Here is a 19,652-nt window from a genome sequence, read left to right as displayed (position 1 = left end):
TGTGTCTTTTCATGTGTCTTTTGAAACACGTTCCTTGACGAGAGAATGTCAGGCAAAGTGGTAAACGGTGTAATTGGAAAATATCTTGAAGTTTGTTGATATGTTTGTTCTTTTTATATCATCAGATAAGACATGAGGACATAAGGCTGAAAAGATGTAAAGGTACATGATTCTGTGTGTGTGTGTCTAGTGTAGAGAATGTGAGAGGGAACAAGTGTATCTGACAGGACTGGTGGTGACATTGTGTCTCAAGCCATATCTTCAACTGGCAGGGATGTGTGTATGTAAGAGAGAGAATGAGAGGGGAGAGTCAGTGAGGCAGAAAAAAGAAAAGAGAAATAGTCTGTGCAAATCATAGGTCTAAATGAATGATGGATAGATAGATGAATAAATATTTATGTTTTAATTGCCTTATCAACATGTTCATACTATGACAAGCCTCAGAAAACAACCGAAAGTCATCATTTTCTGACAGTGACTCACTGTTCTGACTTGGACCACCATGAACGAAGAAAGAGCAGGAAAAGGAGGAGCTGAAAGGGATGAAAACCTGGCTTTAATTCCACTTTTCCTCCCTGGATGCTTTCATGAAAGTGCATTTCATTCTAAAAATATCCCTCATACACCCTGTGCATCACTGAGAAGTCTCGATGTCTTGGTTGTAACACTACTGTGAACCATTTAGATAGGATCACGGGGAGGTTAAGAGAGAGTTAGGACGGAAAATGAGAGGTCTGGATCACCTTGGGGCAGTTGTATATATCTATGAAGATCAAGAAAAGTCAAGTTTATATTTATAGCCCTGAGTCACGACTTGAGCTTCAAAGGGCTTCACATTGGCCATATTGGGAAAACAGTAAATGAAACTGACACCACCCAAACAAACAAGCAAGAAAAAGATGAGAAGCCTTGAGTACTGCTACTCAGAGAAGGGTCTTGGTTATAATAAGGCATCTGGAAAAATGAAAAGAGCAGGGGTCGACAGCTAGGTGCAGCCAAAGAACAGTCTTTCAGTACTTTTTATCAGTGTGTTTTGAAATCTTTAATTTCTTATAATATTTTGTAAAATTTGGAAATAGATTCATGAAATCATTTGTTTTGCATTTAAATTGCATTTAAATAAAACTTCAGCGCGAGTATTGACATGCTTACACCTATATTGACGCCCTTTTTAGCTGTGTTTTTGGTCCCCACCAACTCTTTAGATTAATATTAGGCTGTTTAGCTGATAAGTTAGCCACTATGTCCACCAGCTGTTGCTAACTTTGTCTATCATGCCAATTGTGGCTGGGCAGGTGGTGCACATTGGGTTTTTAGAGCTTGAAAACAGCTACATGCTACAGCCTAAAATGCTGATGAGAGTAGAGAGAGTGAACCAAAACAATAAAGTTTTGGGCTGAAACAATGAGCCGAAAGATGCTATAAAGCAGCATAGAGCTGAGGGGAACTGCAGAGTTGAGTGATATTTCTCTGTAGGTTTGTCACTATGAGCAACTCCTTTCACATGCAAGTAGTCATGTGATCCATTGTAAATGTAAAAATATTGATTGTAGCAGCTATAAAGTCATGACCGACTCCTATCTCTTTGACAGAATACTTGGATCTGCAGTTAAAGTGGATTTGGTTTACTGTATCATCCTTGATTTATCTACTCTGTTTTTCAGCATTATAACCTGCCTTTAACATAGACTTATTAAATAGCCTCTCGCATGGCACAGAGCAAGGCACAGTATTGGTTTTCTCTCCACACAGGAGGATTCATTATCAGCTGGTTGATTCTCCATCCAAAACATTTGGTAGAGGGCCAGATTTGGCTAAGGGGCAGCTATGTGTCAACCCCTAAAATACAAGCAAAAACAGAATAATGGTGAAATATGGTGCAAAAGTTTGCAAGGGATTATTTGGTGTATATTGGTAGGTGTCTTGAGTAAATGTCAGTATTGCAGATAGTTTCATTGTGACAGACTTGAGGTTCTCCACAGCCCACATTACAGAAATATGAGGACATATTTTTGCAGGAGACACAGTGACCCTAATTTCAGACCGTAGTATCCTGTATCTAGACATACTGTATTCACATTGTGCTTATACATAATTGAGGTCATAGCAGATCATTCTCACTACTCAATATGAAAATAACCATACATATCACTTCTGCTTCCTACACTATAAACCAAAGCCAATATAGACTGATTTCAATTTTTCACACACATTCTCTCTGAGATTACTTGGAGTATATGTGCTACAATTTCAGGAGGTATGGATAATATAAGTTTAAGACTTGGACCAGAAAAATATGGGCAGCTGAATAAAAATTTAAGCACTGAAAGTTCAAGAATACAGGTTGAAAGTTTAGAGGCAAGTTCAACCAGGGCAACAGTATCTGGGGAAACTAATTTAAGCAGCAAAAGTACACAAACAGCTTGTGAAATATCATGAGAGCTGTCTGAGAGGGGAGCAGAATTATCTCCAATTAGAGCAGAGCGTCTTGTGACTGCAGCTTGTCATCATGGGTTAACTTGACCAGCACAATGAGGCCCTTCAGAAGACTTGCTGCTGACTTAAAGAAGGTAGAACTGATTTTGTAGACAGAGCTGAAATCCACTCATGGTTGCATTGAATAACAAATATTTGTGGTAGCACAGTTTATTTTCATGGACTCCACTTAAGTTCAGGTCCATGACAACTATCCATGTTCATAGCCACTCTAAACTTACTGTTACGTAAAAATAAAACATATCACTGAATGAAAATAAAATTCGTGGTTGACTATTTGCACAGTGGGAGATAAATTGTGAGCTGATGCAAAACAGAAGAAAAGATTTTTTTTTTACACGTTTCTGTTCGGCTGAGACAATAAGAATTTTTCAGCTTTATGGTTTTTCTTTCCTTAAGTTAACATCACGACAGTCACTTCTACTTCTTTGGTTAGACTGACTCTCAAATGGTTGTTTTATCTGAAACAATGGCAACATGGTTGTCTACAAACATATGAAATATTTTTTCTCATTTTCAGAAACAGCTTTGTGAGCTTAATGAATGATAAGCAGAAGTGTATGTTTGAAAATGTCATGTTTAAAATGATGACTGGGCTTCAAAAAATTAGTCTTTAGCTAGTTCATTTACATTAGGCACTGGGTATTCATCCCATTTTATATACCATATGCTTTACAAAGAGCTCATAGGTAGCCATTCTGTGCAGGTGGGTTTTGAGTGCCTTCCTCTCCCCCCCAAAAAAGAGGGTTTGGCTTTTTTTTTTTTGGTCCTGGTCCATAAGCAATTTCCTGTGGTGAAACACTGCCTGGGGTTGATGACTAACATTTCCAACTCACTTTAACCCATTTATGTTTTAACTTTCCACTTCAGATTTTATTTCAGTGCTTAAACCAGTGCATCATCTCTCTTTAATGCATTTATGCATGCTTTCTTATTTCCGGAGGAGCTGGTGCTTCAATGTTGAATGTGGACTGGGGCACAGCCAACAGATGTTGAATAGCTATGTTGATTAGCACATGTTGATAAGCTCCCTTTCTTGCCAAATCATGATTAGAGAAAATGTCTGATTGTCAAAATATGCTGATGCCAAAATCAACAAGTTTATACTATGACAACTGTGTGAATATCAATACACAGTTGATTAATTTCTTCAACCTATGTTCTCTATATGATTAAAAATTAGAATTTTTAAAAAATCTAAACCATATGATAATTTCACAATATATTCTGTATTCTATATATATTCTTTAACTAGCTGTTACTCTGTCGAAGCTAAAATCTTTCTTATTTTGAGTGACATATTAAAAGGCAGCACCATTGCATCAGATGGAAAAAAAAGTTTTCTGCATAAGGTTATAAACATTTCCTTAATTCAGCTTGATATATTCAGTATCGCCAAAAACTTTGTGATCTTGAGTCAAATTTCAAATAAAACTGTGTGGGTTTGGATGATGTTGGCCTACTCAGAATACATTTGTAATGATCCACCCACTGAAGGCTCTGTGGGCTGGAAGAGGTTAAAGAAGCATTAAAACCAGCAAGTATTGGGAAAGAAGCAATACAGATGGATTGTAAAAGGCAGGGGGTGAGGACACGCAATGTGCTGTGTGTGTGTGTGACACAGGGATATTGTGTTTGGCCCTGGGAAGTAGGTGAGGACTTTGGAGGGCTTGTATGTGTGCGGGCATTGAGCTAGAGAGAAATTTACTGTAGGTTGAAATGATTGAGACGTATCAGAGCGAAGATGGATGGGTGAAAAGATGGGCGACTGATTCTAACACTGTAGCAGTAATCCTATCAATTTCTGCAAGAGGCTTGGCTTTTTTTTTTTTTATTCCACAGTCCCTGAGGGCACAGTATCAGCTTAGTTTGACTGAATGAGTGCAGCCAGTTCCAGTATAGTACAGTAGCTAGCAGTATGAGGCGAGCAGAACAGCAGTATATGACACTCATTGAACTCTGGAACTGATATTATAATGTGGCAGCTCATTTTTTTGTAAGTCTTATTTTGGGCTGATATCTGTTCGATATCAGCCCAAAAATGGCCTGCAACAGCAGACGTTTATTCTGTGTAGCACGTCACAGCAAAATACAACCCACTTTGTGTCGAGGACACCTCATGAGGCCCATATGGAAAGACTGGCATGTCAGATATTTTTGTTTTTCACTCTCCTATTTTGACAAGATCCACGACATGCTCTGTGTTGCCATGGTTTTTGACATCTCTGATCCAGGAAGTCTGTCTCTGGTCCCTCTTGCCCGATCACGCAGGTCATGCTAGACCGCATGCTAAGATCAGTCAGGGTTCAGTATGTAGTCTGTCTCTTGGTTAAGTCACAGCTGGACTATTGTCACTTAATCTGACATTGTGACCTTCTCAAAAGACGTAAATGTCACCTTGTCTGATCCTGGTATTACATCTCGGTCACACCAACATGTAGCATGACAGAGATGTTTTAAAACCAAATACAACTTGATCGATTTTATAGAAAGTGCATTTAACATCTAAACAGATTTGACTAACTATTCTCTCCATCTGTCTCTCTCTGTTCCCTCCTCTAGATGTTGGAGCCTAAGGTGGATGCCCCCTCTTGTGAGCTGGGCGGAGTAGCGGGAGATCGAGGAGGTGTGTGCCTCCACCTGCCCCCACGTGGTTCAGAGGGTGAGGAAAGTAGCCTGTATCCCTCCAGCCCCTCAGAGCCCCCAACCCTGGGCAGTCCTCACCCCTCAGAGCCACTCACCCCTTTGGATGAGGTTTACATGCCCCTCGGAGGTCTGGTGGGATCCGAGGAGCGGCATAAGGTGCCCCCCACACCGCCTCCTTCCACCGAGGGTGAGGATTGCAAGAGTATGGAGGGAAACGAGATGGAGATCTGGAGAGAGGGAAAGGATGTGGAGAAAAGGAGAGAGGAAGATGAGGAGGAGGATCGGGCCAGCAGAAAGAGTGCTGGAAGTGAGGGGGAAGAGAAAGAATATGAAGGAGAGTACGAAGGAGACAGGAATGAAGAGGAGGTCAACCTAAACCTGGTGGTGTCAAACACAGATGATGACAACGCCTCGGAGCCGCCCGACACCAACGCTCCCCCCTCCTCCTCCTCATCCTCATTTGTCATCCCTGAGCTGCGCCTTGATCGCTCCTTTAGTGCCGACGCCCTCTCCTCACCCAACACTGACGAAGAAGAGTACGATGAGGATGACGACGAGGAGTCCGAAGACGAGGACGATGAAGACGACAGCGACGACGCCTACCTGCAGCGTACTGACAGCAAGCGCCGGAGCATGGTGGAGGGTGCCACCTGTGAGAAACACGGTGGAGGAGGGCTCAGCGTGCAGAATTCTCTCCGCAGACGCACCCACAGTGAAGGGAGCCTCCTGCAGGACCCCCGCACAACGTGTTTCACCTCCGACAATGCCATCAACTGCTTGGAGGTGGGGGGAGCGCACCACAAGGGTGGCTGGACACTCCCATCACCCAAAACCCTGAAGAAAGAACTGACCAAGAATGGAGGCTCCATGCATCAGCTGTGTATGCTGTTCTCTGGGAGGAAGGTAAGCAGCTTAACACTGAAATAATATCATATACTTATGCTGGATTAAAGTTATAAAATTACAAAGAAATCATATAAAATTCAGCAACTGTCTATGGTACTATGGTTATAACACACATACACACACACCAGGATAATACTGAGATATTTAAACACAATTGCACACAAATACTAAGATTGAATGTACAATGTTTAATACAGTTACTTAAGTTAATACATTTAAGTATGTCCCATTACTATTTCATCAACACAACTTGATTGATCAAGTACTTCAGTGAAGTTTCAGTTCCCTGGTTTCTATAGAAAGGGTGACATCAAGTGGTGAACTAGAGAAAGTGCACAAGGATCCTGCTACCAGAGTGTTCCCAACTAACAAAATGTTGAAGTGGTTATTGTCAAGCTTATCTAATACAAAGTGCAAAATTGATATCCAAAACAGAAATATACAATATGGCTGAAGATAATAGAGAGTACTGTCCACAGCACAAGTCTAAATCATTTGATTAACTGCGTGACAGAATTGATTTGCTGTCCGTCTGCAACTATTTTCTGGAGTTGAAACTGGAGTTTTAAAAAAATATATTTTAAAGCTGCATTAAAGTTTCAAAACATTGTATTCAATTTAATGATGTTGAAATATTAACTTCACATGAAAAGGCACTCAGCCTCATTTGCATTGAAATAATATATTAATGTAGTAGTTTTTCAACTTGTCCAACAGAGGGAAGCATGTATCACATCCTGTTAGGCCAGCAGCCTCACATAAGTTGGCATTGTGCCTTGTCTCATCACTTTGGCCAAGGTTGAGTAATGAGCAATAATTGAGAAATCTCAGCGCTTCTTGTTTTTCCTGTTAACTGTGAAGTAATATGTCGTACAATTTCCCTAGAATTATTATGCTTTAACTGGAATGCATACAGGTCATTGTCCACGGCAGGATTTCCCCCAACTTCACTGTTTCCAGATACAAGATTTGAACTGCACACCTGCACACTTGTGCAGTATTTCATCAGTATGTATTTGCTAATGACAGTTTCTGAAAAAATAATTGACAGAAATGGAGAGAAAATAGGAGAGAAAGAACAAGGCAGTGATACCTGAGCTCCACGGACTTTTCATACACTTAATGATAGACAGAACACAAATGACAGAGGTGATCAAATGCTCACTCTATCATTGTAGAAATCAGAAGCACTGCTCCTTTTTTTATCTATCTCTTCTTCCAACAACTCTGTCAGCACACTCGGCAGCCTTAAATGGCAGTGTGTGTGAGCTGTGCAGAGGGAGGAATGCAGCAGACAGGGCTGGAGCCTATTGGTCTTGGCAGATTCAAGGGTAATTTTACTACCTATTGGCGTCATGGATACAGTTCCTTTGAGGCCTGTGTTTCCATTATTTAAAACCATCTGTCATCCCCCTCATTCATAAATCTTGTGACATCTCAAGGTGCAGAACTTGAGTGTGTGTGTTTATGTGTGTTTGTCAAACCTCTAACCAAGAGAACAGAATGGGAATGGGATCATTTAAAATCGGTAACATTGATTTATGAACCTGCATGCACATGCTGCCTTAATTTCATAATACCTTTAAAGTTGGTTACGCTCACTGGTGCTCATTTTCAGTACTGCAGCGTACCAGTTGGGAGAAATATAGTTCCTGTCCGTTCTTACATTTCACTAGTGTGTAAATTGTCTAAGTAATACGGGAAAAAGAAGAAAAGGAGCCATTTTCTTAAAAAAAAATTGGAAGGTAAAGGCAAGCTAAATTACAGTTGTCACCATGCAAATTCTGATAACTTTACAATAATTCTATTAATGGTTCAGTTACAGAATAATATCTCAGATTCTGAGACACAAGATCAATATGTGATTAATCAGCCAATATGATTATATGATTATATATATTTTACACCTCTGTCCCCACATTTGTTTCACGGAGAAACAGAATCTGTTGTACTTTTCTTCTCTGAGAAAGTTTCAAGATAAATTCATGGAGGACAGGTGTCATCCTGTTTGCTTATCTCATTACTGCCATGTCATTGCCAATTAGATACATGACGTACATTTCAGCTGCATGCATTACATCATGAAAACACCAGAGAAAACGACGGAAATAAGTCCAGGGCTTTATCGTTCTGTCCCTGACAAAGTTTGATATGTTGCATTTTAAAATATATTAGAGTGTTGTCAATAAACCTAAACCTATTTAATCTTACGACCGCTCAGCCAGCTTCAAAATCATGAAGATAAAAACACAACGACATATTGAGATAGAAACCATGCACAATAATTCATCATGTAGTTATATAAGCTGCTGCTATAATGACAAGTAAAAGGAAAAATTAAATCTTAAAAGATGTTTTTTAAAATTTTGGAAACTATGAAACAGTTTCAATTTTTTATTTATTTATTGTGTTTTGATAAACATTTTATCCAATCATAAAATATTTAAATAAAAAGATTATTTGATATTAACCTTTAGCTTCCTTGCCAGTGCATTCAGATCACATGCTAGATGCAGATGCAGCAAGGGCATTTTTTTGCTTTAACTTAAAAGTGTGCAATCACAGTAATTACTCAGATGTAGTGACTGACCAAACTGAGTTTCTGAGATTTTACTGAAGCTTATTTTCCAAACTCCATTTATTATTACCATTAGAATAACTCAAAACCTTGTTGATCATAAAATGTAAGTTATGATAAACATTTTACAGAGACTCACTTGAAGTTTTTAAGTCTGAAATCAAGACTGCAATACAGTTACATAGCACTGTATGTATAGTGTGTGTGTGTGTATATATATATATATGTATATGTGTATATGCAATCGAGAGAAAGTAGTGTGATGGGGGAAGGGAAACAGTGTGTCTCTACTGTCTGTGTTGTTTCATAATATGAAGCCCCCCCCCCCTTGTCTCTTTCTCTCTGTCTCTTCTCCTTTCTCTTGCAGGCAGTGTTTACTTACCCTTTGTAACTGTATGTAGGCCAATAACAGCTATTGTGAAGCACAAATCTTTCAGGAATTGATATGAATTGAGGACAAGATTCTTGCTTTGTGCAGTGTCATTAAGAGACCTTGAGGGGGCAAATGAGAGAACAATATTGGTCCAGGAATTGATATCCTTGTGGTACACCACATGAATATTGAGCCTTGTGGGAAAGTCATCAGTTTACACAAGGAATTTGACATAAGAAATCATAGCAATCTAATAAGGATAGCATGGTTTGCCCATCATATTATGAATTTACACAAAGTCCTCACATGCACTGATGTTCAGCTTGAAATCATTCCCACCAAGTTGAGGTGCTGAGGTCAAATCTGCTGTCAGAGGTCTGTGTAAAACCACTTTCAACATTGAGACCATTATTAGTTAAAGAAAACATGAACTGCTAGAGCTATGGCTGGATTAAAAAGATCAACCAAGAATGTTTTGCTTCTGCAGCGACCACAATAACACCATTAAAACGTTTTGCTCATAAAACAACAAAATGGAAATTCATAGGAGTGAGATTCCAGCAGCAATAAAAAAAAATGCAGCTGATCTGATTTAGTTTGTAGCCACATTGGAAAATCCTAATTTCCATTAAAAGGTGTTGAGAGACATGCCTGAAATGGTCTTTTAATACTAAACCACTGCATGTTCTTTCCAATCAGACCATTAAATTGATCTCTCATTTTGCTGTCCAAACCCTCAAATCCGCCGTCATTTTCCAGACATCCCACTATCCATCATCGTGTTGTGGATGTGATGCATTCACACAGACGTTGTTGCAACACACACATATGGATCTAACCCAGCGGTTTTGGCTCAAGCAGGCCAAACATTTTGTTTATGTGGCCTGAATGTTTGTTTGAAATCCGGATAAATATCGACTGTCTTTCAAGACATTGGGGGGAAAAACAATTTTAATGTGTTTACTGATGGTTGTTTGATGGCTTACATTCCTGCGTTGTGTCAAGGATACACAAGAGTGGATAGTGTTAAGGGAAAATAGGTTAGCATGCATTCGTACTTGAAAACAGGTATGCAAACGGATGGTGCTGCATGTGTGTGCACACACACACATACAGAGGAATAGAGAGAGGGGGCTTTGTGACAGACTGTAAGGAACAAAATTAAACAGAACACTATAAGATGTCAAAACATTTGCTTCTATCCTTTATCATTTTTACCTCATCATTCCTCTCCTTTTTATGATACAATCTAGATGTAAAACAGTAAAAACAATGGTTCAGCTATAATTTTTTTGGCTTGCATTGACGTTAAGGCTTAAACAACATTCAAAATTCAACACTCAAGCAGGCAGTTTCCATTTAAAGCTGGTGCACTGCGCACACAATTAGCCCATCTGTTATTTTTGTCTTAAACAAAGCTGCAGGCTACTGCACAACTAAATTAATGTTCTAAAGTAAATTAAATATTGCTGCTTTAGCCTGGTCATAGAAGTATGAAACTGTGAAAATGATGATTAAGGCTGCTTCACTTTCAGAACTACTTAAAATATAGTAAATCATGTTATTCGATATGTGTTTGGCTAAAACAAACAAGCTACACTACAGGCTAATCCAATACTAGGAAAACAGTACACACAGCAACTAACTTAAGTGACTCACTTTTGTCCTCGGGGCTAAATCCAAAATATCGAATCGATGCAAAAATACGAATGAATCAGAAAATAGAACACACACACACACACACACACACACACACACAATCTGGGTAAATATTTGCTGTCTTGTTTGGACTGACCTATATGAACTTATCTTATTTTTGTCAGTTCATACATTCCAATTGCAGAAAAGCCAACAACAACAGTGCAGTAGTGCCTAAGCAATGCTATATACCTGAAAAAGCACCTTTTAGAGTGGCTTACATACAGTAGGTTTAGGACACATCAATGAATTTAGAGCTTAGAAAAACATGTTTGCAATATTGTACTTTCAGAGTATAGTTTGTCTCCAGTTTACCGGACCTCCACTAAATGTCCACTGTGCTGTGATAAGCAGGATAAACAGTTACAGGAACCTAAACACTATTCTAGGTTCACGCACAAAAATATTAGTAAACACTATTGAGTCACATTTGAGTACCTCAGCTACAAGTCTGAAAGTTTCTCAGAAATCCTCCAGACAGAAGCTATTAGTACTGATTTCTCATCATTCCTCAGGCACTAGTGTGCATGTTCCTGTATATTATCTAAATTTAGCTCAAAGATTGTATTGTGAGAGAAGCATAGCACTTGTTGATATCAAGACTATGATGCGTACCTCACATGGATTAGTGCACATGACCCGAGCTAACAATAGCTTGTTTTTTTACTGAATGAATGGCACAAGAGGTTCATGGAAACAATTTAAAAATATCCCTTATTGATGAGCGCTATAGTCCAATCCCTTCAAGTGGTGTTTTGACAAAATAGATGTCACAGGTAATTTGCTTAGGGCCAAGGTGTACATCAGAATCAGCAAATATTCTGCGACAGCACAGTCACACACTGAACTGATAGTATTGTAGGTAAACACGAGGATCTCCTCTATTTGACTGCAGATGGCTTCGAATGGACAAAAGGTCCCCAGGGTTCAAATCCATGTTGGACACAGCCAGGCTGGATATGTCCAGTGAAATGCTAAATGGGTAACATGTAAATATTTACTGAGCAGACTGAACAGGCTTTCAGGACAGTCAACACAGTGAATAGCCACCCAAGTGTCTATACACAAAAACATGAATGAACTGAATGTGATGTTTTTCTGTTTATGGGGTATTAGTTCACAGTTAACAATAAAATTCTACTGACCACACTTTGCCAGAGACCACCAAAACTACAGAAGACAATACATCATATATAAGATTTCCCCAAAAGGAAAAATTAGTTACGTAAGACAGAACGGACAGAACATTTCTTAAATTTCACAAGAAATTCTTGTCACTTGTTGTGAAATCAAAGACATCTCCCTTAGTCTGTGGCCAAAGCGCCTCCGTCTTGTCTGGAAAGCGTGTGTGTAATGCTACCATATCTCTCTCTCGCTCTCTCTCTCTGTCTCTGATATCATTTCTTTTTATTTGGTTGCTTGAAAAACAGATACACATATTAGTGATTCCATGGCCAAGTCAGACATTACTAAGATTACTAACATTACACAACCAAATGGCCCTCTCACAATCTCTTTCCATTATCCAACCTTGGTTTTAACAGTCTTAATACATTATAAGGAGTTGGCATGGAGATGGCATTTTTAAAGCATGCACACTCACAAACACTATGCCCACTAGCATTTTGAGTTTAGCATCAGCTCTACTTATTGCATTAAAGACAAAGTGAAACCGTTCTGTTCCATAAGTAGTAAAAACCTCAGTTAAAATCCAATTGACATTTGTGGTAATGTATATGACTAAAAAAACGATGTGTTGTGTCGTTCACTCCATGTGTTTAGGTAATAATACTAACGGATGGTTATTTTTATAACAATCTAATACAGTTATTTAGTTTATAGGATCCCATTTACTATAAGCCATAGTCCACTGTGGGTTATATATCACTGTTTGACAGAAGAGGCGAGCCAATTGACTGCGGTTAGTTCAGATATGTCTGTAATAAGAGGGGGACAAAGAGCACTGAACTGTGTTTGAGAATACTATGGATATGGACAAAACCAAGTTACGTTGACCCAGTAATTGCACTGAAGCACTGAGAGCTGTAGGTTTATGCTAAAACATGAATCATTATTGAACTTCTACAAGCATGTGCTGTAATGTATGCCAATTTGTGTCATGACTCCAGCTCTGTATAGATATTATGAGATAAAACAAAGGAATTGACCTAAGGCCCGTCCCCCTTAGTCGCTGTTGCTACGCCTTTCAAGCTTTCCAAACCAGCACAGCACAATCGGTTAGGAACTCTATTGGGAGCCTACTTTTTAATGTTAACGAGGACCACAAAATCAATCCTTTCCATGCACTTTTGCTCATGTGCTTTTGGTTTTGGAAAGGCTAAAAAGGCATGACCCTCTTAACACTTTAGATATGGAGGATAGCTCTTACTAGAGCTCCATGCACACTGCTCAAACATGTGCAGAAAGCTTGACAGGCTTGCGGATGCTAAGCTATCATTGGAAAATTGTTGCTCGGGGTGGCACTCAGCAACAATCAATTGTTTTAGTGTTTATTTTTGCTTCTTCTTAACTTCATTTCACCGGGATGGTGCCTTCTGACAGACAGTGGCAAGTACTGTGCATAAGATATTCTGTCTTTCTAGACAGGCAGTCATGCTGACAGGAAGGGGAAACACCATGCCAGTTGAATAACAGTGATAACAATTAAGAGTCTTGTGGGAAGAGTCTTCACTTTCACTAGACAACTCCTGTCTCCATGCCTGTCAGTATGCTGTGGAAATACTTAATAGAATCTGTTAATGTGACTTTGAGAGCCAAATGAAATGACTTATTATTATTATATAAGTTCTTCACATCTGCTAATTACATTTCCTTCCCCTCCGCCAAAAGTCACGCCGAAGTTAAGTGTTGGAATATGTGCTTTCATTCTCCATTCATCATCATTTGACCATGAGAGCGTGTCCTAACTTTCAGATGCTCAAAATGTATGTGTGTAAATGAGTATGGATCTATGGTGGTGAATAACTACTATGGAATCTTTTGATTGCTTTATTTCTGTAGTTTCATATAGATATTCCTACTCTTTGTTTTTACTGTAAAGTAATTTAGAATAGTATGAAACTGACACTAGAAAGAAACATCAAATAAAGAAAAAAACCTTTTATGTCTGAAGGAAGCCTTTAACTTAAATTAATTTGCCCAAACGGGTAAATAGAGTAGCAAGTCTTTGATCCAACGACTTCAGGACAATTGAAGATCATTTCCAAGTACAAAAAGATAAAGTTCTTTTCATTTTTCCACTGAAACCTATAGTGAACTTAACTCCTTGCGACCTCATGAAAGTTCAAAGCTTCCCACGCTAAACCCTTCTTTGCCAGGGAAGCTCCTACATGGCTAAAAAAAAAACAAAAAAAACCCCTGTATACCTGTATTCTTTCTCTCTGTGTACTACTTAAGCGCGCAGTGTGCTCCACATGGACTTATACCCTTTCACAAATCCCCACCACAAAAGCTAGCTAATCCCAAGCTAATGAAGCTAGCATTCCTCTTGTTTATTTAGCAATTGTTTGGCTGTTTGTGATTACTGAGGGGATTTTATGCTACCTGGATCCGCTGTGAACTGTGTGTGAAGGAGTGTGGGAACGTGCTGTTTTCATCCTTTTAATTCTTATGCTGCTGTAATACAGTGTGAAGCAGGGATATAATAGCTTCCTTTGAAATGGATTCTAAAAAAATAATTTGCTCCCGGTTGTTTCCCATTTGGATTAATATGGGCAAATGCATGAAACAGTGAGCGAGGGAATTTATTCAATTAGCGTCAGCTTTGACTGAGCAAGAAAGATAATGACGATAAACATGACTAATACAGTAACGCAAAGGCATGAAATATGACCAACTGAGGGGAATAAACAGCAGTTACCATCAACAATTAACATTTGTTAATGTTTGTGATGATTGTTTTGTGAGAAATTATGTCTTGATGTCATGGCACTTAGTAGCTGGACCTTTTTCAGTAGAACCACGCTCTCTGCCCACCTCAGTACCCCAAAGTGTACGCAGGGTCATTACAGTAAGTGACAGGACTTTGTATACTGTCACTGGCACAACAAAGCCCTCTCCTGACGCTCGCCTCATCCAGGAGAGGATCCAGAAGGCCCCTTGTTTCATAGCTGTGTCTTGTGTGTGTTTGACGGTGTTTACAGCACTTGTTGCCATAGCAGTATTTTGGCTGAATCAGGAATCTGTTACATAAATGCCGTCAGATGGTTTCTCACATATATACATCTAAGCACACGCGCACAGATCCTGAGTAAAGTTGACCAGATAATAGATACTTTCAGCTCAGTTTGTCGCATGAAGTCTGGACATGGAAATTAAGGATCATTGTTTAAAAACACCCATGAGACTAGAGACGGGCAGTGCTTTGACACAAATATAGCACAGTGGAAAGTGTTTCCACCATGATAATGTTATTTAAGATCGTGGTTAGGGTGGATAGCGGGCACGCCTTCAACTCTGCGGATACGGGTTCAATTCCAAACCCATATGATGAGTTTTGATTAGTTAATTGTCTAATTTAACCATCATTAACCTCAAACAAATGATTGACTTGTCTAAAATGCAACCAGAACCTTTATGACATATCACTGCCAAAACTGCATAGAGATATATTTTGAGTGCTGAACGCTGAGCTGCATTCTTATAGTTAGTATTTTCACGTTCTAAATCAATAATTCGAGAGCTAGAATAAAGTGTGTATTATTTAATACTGTAATAATACCTGAGAAAACAGTATTAACAATAATAACATATAAAAAGAAGAAAAGATATTTGACATATTGTTATCCTATTAAAAAGGAAACACTCTCTAGTTCCTCAAAATGACAGTATTGATGAAATTGAGTGACAACACATTTTGTGAGATCAGTGTTTATAAATGCTTGCAAACTACAGCAAGCATTTATTCATAAACCAGTGATTGCACCTTTAAATGCTCATCCATTTCCATTATAGGAAGCTGTTAGCACATTACTCATCGTATTGTCATGGCGTGTAGAAAATAGATTGAAGACTAAATCTTTTTGTCCAAGTCCCAATGTGTGTGTGTATGTGCTGTCTCGGGTAAAAACAGTACATACGGTGAGATAACGAGTACGTGGCGTACTTTATCTGCATGACAACTATGTGGGCTCACATCAGCATCTGGCTAGGTTTGAATTTTAGACACACGCAACTGTGTAGCAGCGCATGTAGAAACAGGACACAAAACACACACTCACACTCCCCAGGAGGCAGGAGTCAGGGTGAACAATGCTGGTGGGATGATGGGAGCACACATGCCGGCCTCACAGGATGAGAACAGGGTCAAGGGAACAATCAGCCTCGGAGGAAGAGAGAGGGAAATCTAAGTTCACTCCTTGATGTTAGAATAAGACTTGCATTATGAAATAAAACATTTAATTAGGTTGAATGTCCTTTTTCTGACACCGAAGCTTGTAGCAGTCACCCAAGGGTTGTTGTTGCTATGTAATCGGTGCGATTATGAAACTATGAAACAACTTCTTGCCATTCATTTTAATTTATTATGATTTAAAAAATTAAGTCAAAGAATGTTTTTTTTGGCTTCAGCCTGAGTAACTTATGATTTTATGTGGTTTCATCTTCAAATTCAAATTTCAGGAGTTGTGGCATTTGACCCAGTCTGAACAACAAAAGCTTTAATGTTGCTGATTGGGACATGTTCAATAAAGACTTTTGATTTTTATTTTGCTTTTTTCTCTCCACATTTGCACAATAAACAAAAAAAGTGTCTTTGAGTTCTCTTGGTGTCTGGAGTTTCTCTTTAGAAGGTTTGACTAGCACCATAACAGTTCATATTTTATAACAACAGATGTGTATAATTTGCTTTCAGCTTTTTTTTAATTTATGAATTTGTTTACTTTTTAATGGATTAAACAGCAAAGATTGACCCTATGACTTTAAAATTCAACTTTAAAAGAAGTTAATGGTTTTGCATTATGTAACAAACTCAATGAGGCTTGTAACTTGGACTCCAGCCTCTTTTAAAAATTACAGACGCTTTAAATCTTATCTGTCACTCTCCAAATAGATGCTAGCGCTAAAGTCAGATATTCCCTCACTGCCATGTGCTGTTTACTTCCACTGGGAGGTGAAGCGAGACCTTTACATGAGCAGGTGTGTGACCCACATCATTCTCTGGCTGCTGCGGTTGGAATCGCATTTGCAACATTCCTCCCTTCCCTCCCTAATGCCATACATCTCATCCCGACACGCCGCTTTCCTAGAAGCGCTTCTGCTTTTCTAGAAACCAGCTTTTTTGTTTTGGTCATGAATACAATTCACCGTAACTAATAACCGGGTAAAAGCACCTTTAGCTCAGAACGCTTCACCTGTTTAAATACTACAGTAATCTTTCTCATAGTGTTCCCGCATACAGCTCAGTACTGCAGGCCTGTCAGCGGGGAATGAATGGGAGTAGAATTTATGTCAGAAGGATTGGTCATGAGCCCACTCTTGCAACATCAAGACAATGTGATGGTCGTCACACACATGAATGTTCACACACTGTACTGCAATTCAACTCGTTTCGGTTATGTAGTTTCCATTCTCCACATTAACATTTTACTCTATATGAATAAAAATAATGTTCCCTGTATGACATCTGTGGATAAGAAATAGTGAGGTGTGTCATATCTATCATAACAGCACTAGATAATAAACCCACTTTATAAGCATATCCAATCCAACTTGACCCCTATATAATAGTTGTTTATTATAAGACATTTCATGAATTGCTGTATTAACATTGGCTAATATGTTTAGACAGTAACCACTAACCAAGGTATAAAAACAATGAAACAAATCATGCTTAGAAAAGACTGTTTTACCATACAAGGCCAGCATGATGATTTATTATTTTTTAAGCTATTAAACCCATTTTAAGAGAGATAGAGATGTGATAAGACAGGTTCTTAGATGTTTTCACGCACCTGGAGTTCATGAAGGGAGTTTGACATGCAGAAATAATACCATTCATCTGCTAAAGAGCCTGTGCCACAAATATTTTGCTACAGTTCTAAATGTTACTGCATCATTGCAAGTGACAAATCCGTCATATTTGCTAATTGCCTTATGAAAGTATCTGCCAGCAGGGAAGGCTGAGAGTCTGGCTGCAACAGATTGCAGGCTTCAGTTCTAAATTAATAGCTGTCGTTATGCTGTTGAAAACTATTAATGTGATTTATGTAGCCAGTGTATCATAATAAGAAAATATATATTCATGTTTGGCCCCATTGTGGCTGCAGCCAATTGGGAATCATTGGTCCACAGGTGCTACTGATGATCAGTTTGTGTAAAACTGCCAGCTTTGGAGAGAATTGTTAGGCTGCCGCTATTAAAATACCAAGCAGAAAGGTCATCGGATGGTCAGAAAATGCCAATAATATTTTAATTGACTGCACCAGTTCTAGGACTAAATAACCTGACGGCTTTTCAGAGCAGCTCTGAGAAGTGACGTTGAACAAGCATTGTTCATTAACATCCTGTGATATGGGAAGTACTTATACAGGAAGCAGCCATCTCCTGAGCAGTGCTGAATAACAGGAGGCAGAGGAGAGTCTGATCAAGTACACACACACACACACACACACACACACACACACACACACACAGACACACACACACACACACAATGTACTCTCTCTGTGTGTGTCAAAATCTCACACACACACACACACGAATGTGCAAACAATGCACCTTTTGTATCAGCATTCATTATAGAGTTTGAGTAAGGATTGAGTCAGTATCCTGTCTGTGGGTCACTGGGTTTATTTTCAGATATTACTTACTGAGTATTGTACTGTATGTATGTGTGTGTGAGTGTGTGTTAGCAGCTGCTATTTAATCACACAAGCTCACACTTTCTCACAGAGAAACACACATATGCAATCATAGTCCCTGGGCAACAACCGCAAGTTTATTTTACTCAAAAATTTCCTTTTATTTGGATAGGAAGTTGGAAAAATATTTCCTGTGACATAAATGGGAACAATGAAAAAAAAAAACCTGACTTTAAAACAGTTATGTAATTATACTTCAAAAGGAAAATTATGGAGGCAAAACATATCAGGAATGCTATGTCAAGGCTTTTGATACAAAACAAAGAAAGAACTGCATCTTTATGAATATCTTCATTATAGCCTCAGGGTTCAGCATTTGGTTTTGTGATCTCTCTCCCTTCCTTCTTTGTTTAAACATCAGCTCTTGCCTTTACTAAATCTTTTTTTTCTCCATATCTTGTTGTATTTTCCGACTCTTATAAAGGCTCCATTGTTCCTCTACTGCCCCACAGAGAGAGCCCTGTCCTGTTTTTTGTCTCCTTTCACTTATTTTCTTTTAACTCTCTGGCCAAGATCTACTAGGAAGTGCAGACACTTATCAAGGGCAAGAAACGGCCAAGATTCTCATCAAATAAGCAAGCTGTGTTCATTTATTTGCTTGGTTTACCAGTGCCTGTACCCTGTTATGCAAATAGGATGCTATAAAGCTTCAACATACAAACAGCTGAGCAGAATTATATCTTTGCAAGTATATAAAATTAGGCATGTGTTTGCATGGTAGAGCCCCTTGTCTCTGGAACCATGTGTTCTCTGACTTTGGGTTCACATCCCAGTAGGGCTTGTGTTTATCAAATACTAATGTTACCAAAAGTAAATCTAAAAATACTCCTACTTCAGTGTACAATTTGAGAGTTAGCCACCCTTTTTCATGAAGTAGAAGTTCTCATCTGAGAGTGATTGACAACACTGAAGCATAGAATTAAATATAAGTATATTTGTAAGTATAAGTATATCTTGTACTTTCTCTCAGTAGTCACAGTGTGCAGTCAACACATTCAAAAGACCGAGAGGCTGATCTAAATACAACTATTCAAATTCTATTTGATTTTAAATGAGTGACACCACAAGTCTTCAA

At 38.8% G+C, this 19,652-nt stretch overlaps 1 protein-coding gene across 8 annotated transcripts in view; it reads left to right on the top strand.

The window, feature by feature from the left end:
• The window catches only part of rgs3a (regulator of G protein signaling 3a), a 157,487-nt gene that overhangs the window by 115,942 nt on the left and 21,893 nt on the right, over positions 1-19,652 (top strand). For all 8 annotated transcript variants that reach the window (XM_067573934.1, XM_067573937.1, XM_067573935.1 and 5 more), the window contains one exon: positions 5,059-6,045. In XM_067573934.1, the coding sequence (XP_067430035.1) occupies positions 5,059-6,045 (987 nt within the window). The remainder of the gene's footprint in view (positions 1-5,058; positions 6,046-19,652) is intronic.

Source organism: Thunnus thynnus, chromosome 19 (assembly GCF_963924715.1).
Source record: "Thunnus thynnus chromosome 19, fThuThy2.1, whole genome shotgun sequence".
Taxonomy (NCBI): domain Eukaryota; kingdom Metazoa; phylum Chordata; class Actinopteri; order Scombriformes; family Scombridae; genus Thunnus; species Thunnus thynnus.
This window is presented reverse-complemented; position numbering and strand designations above follow the sequence as displayed.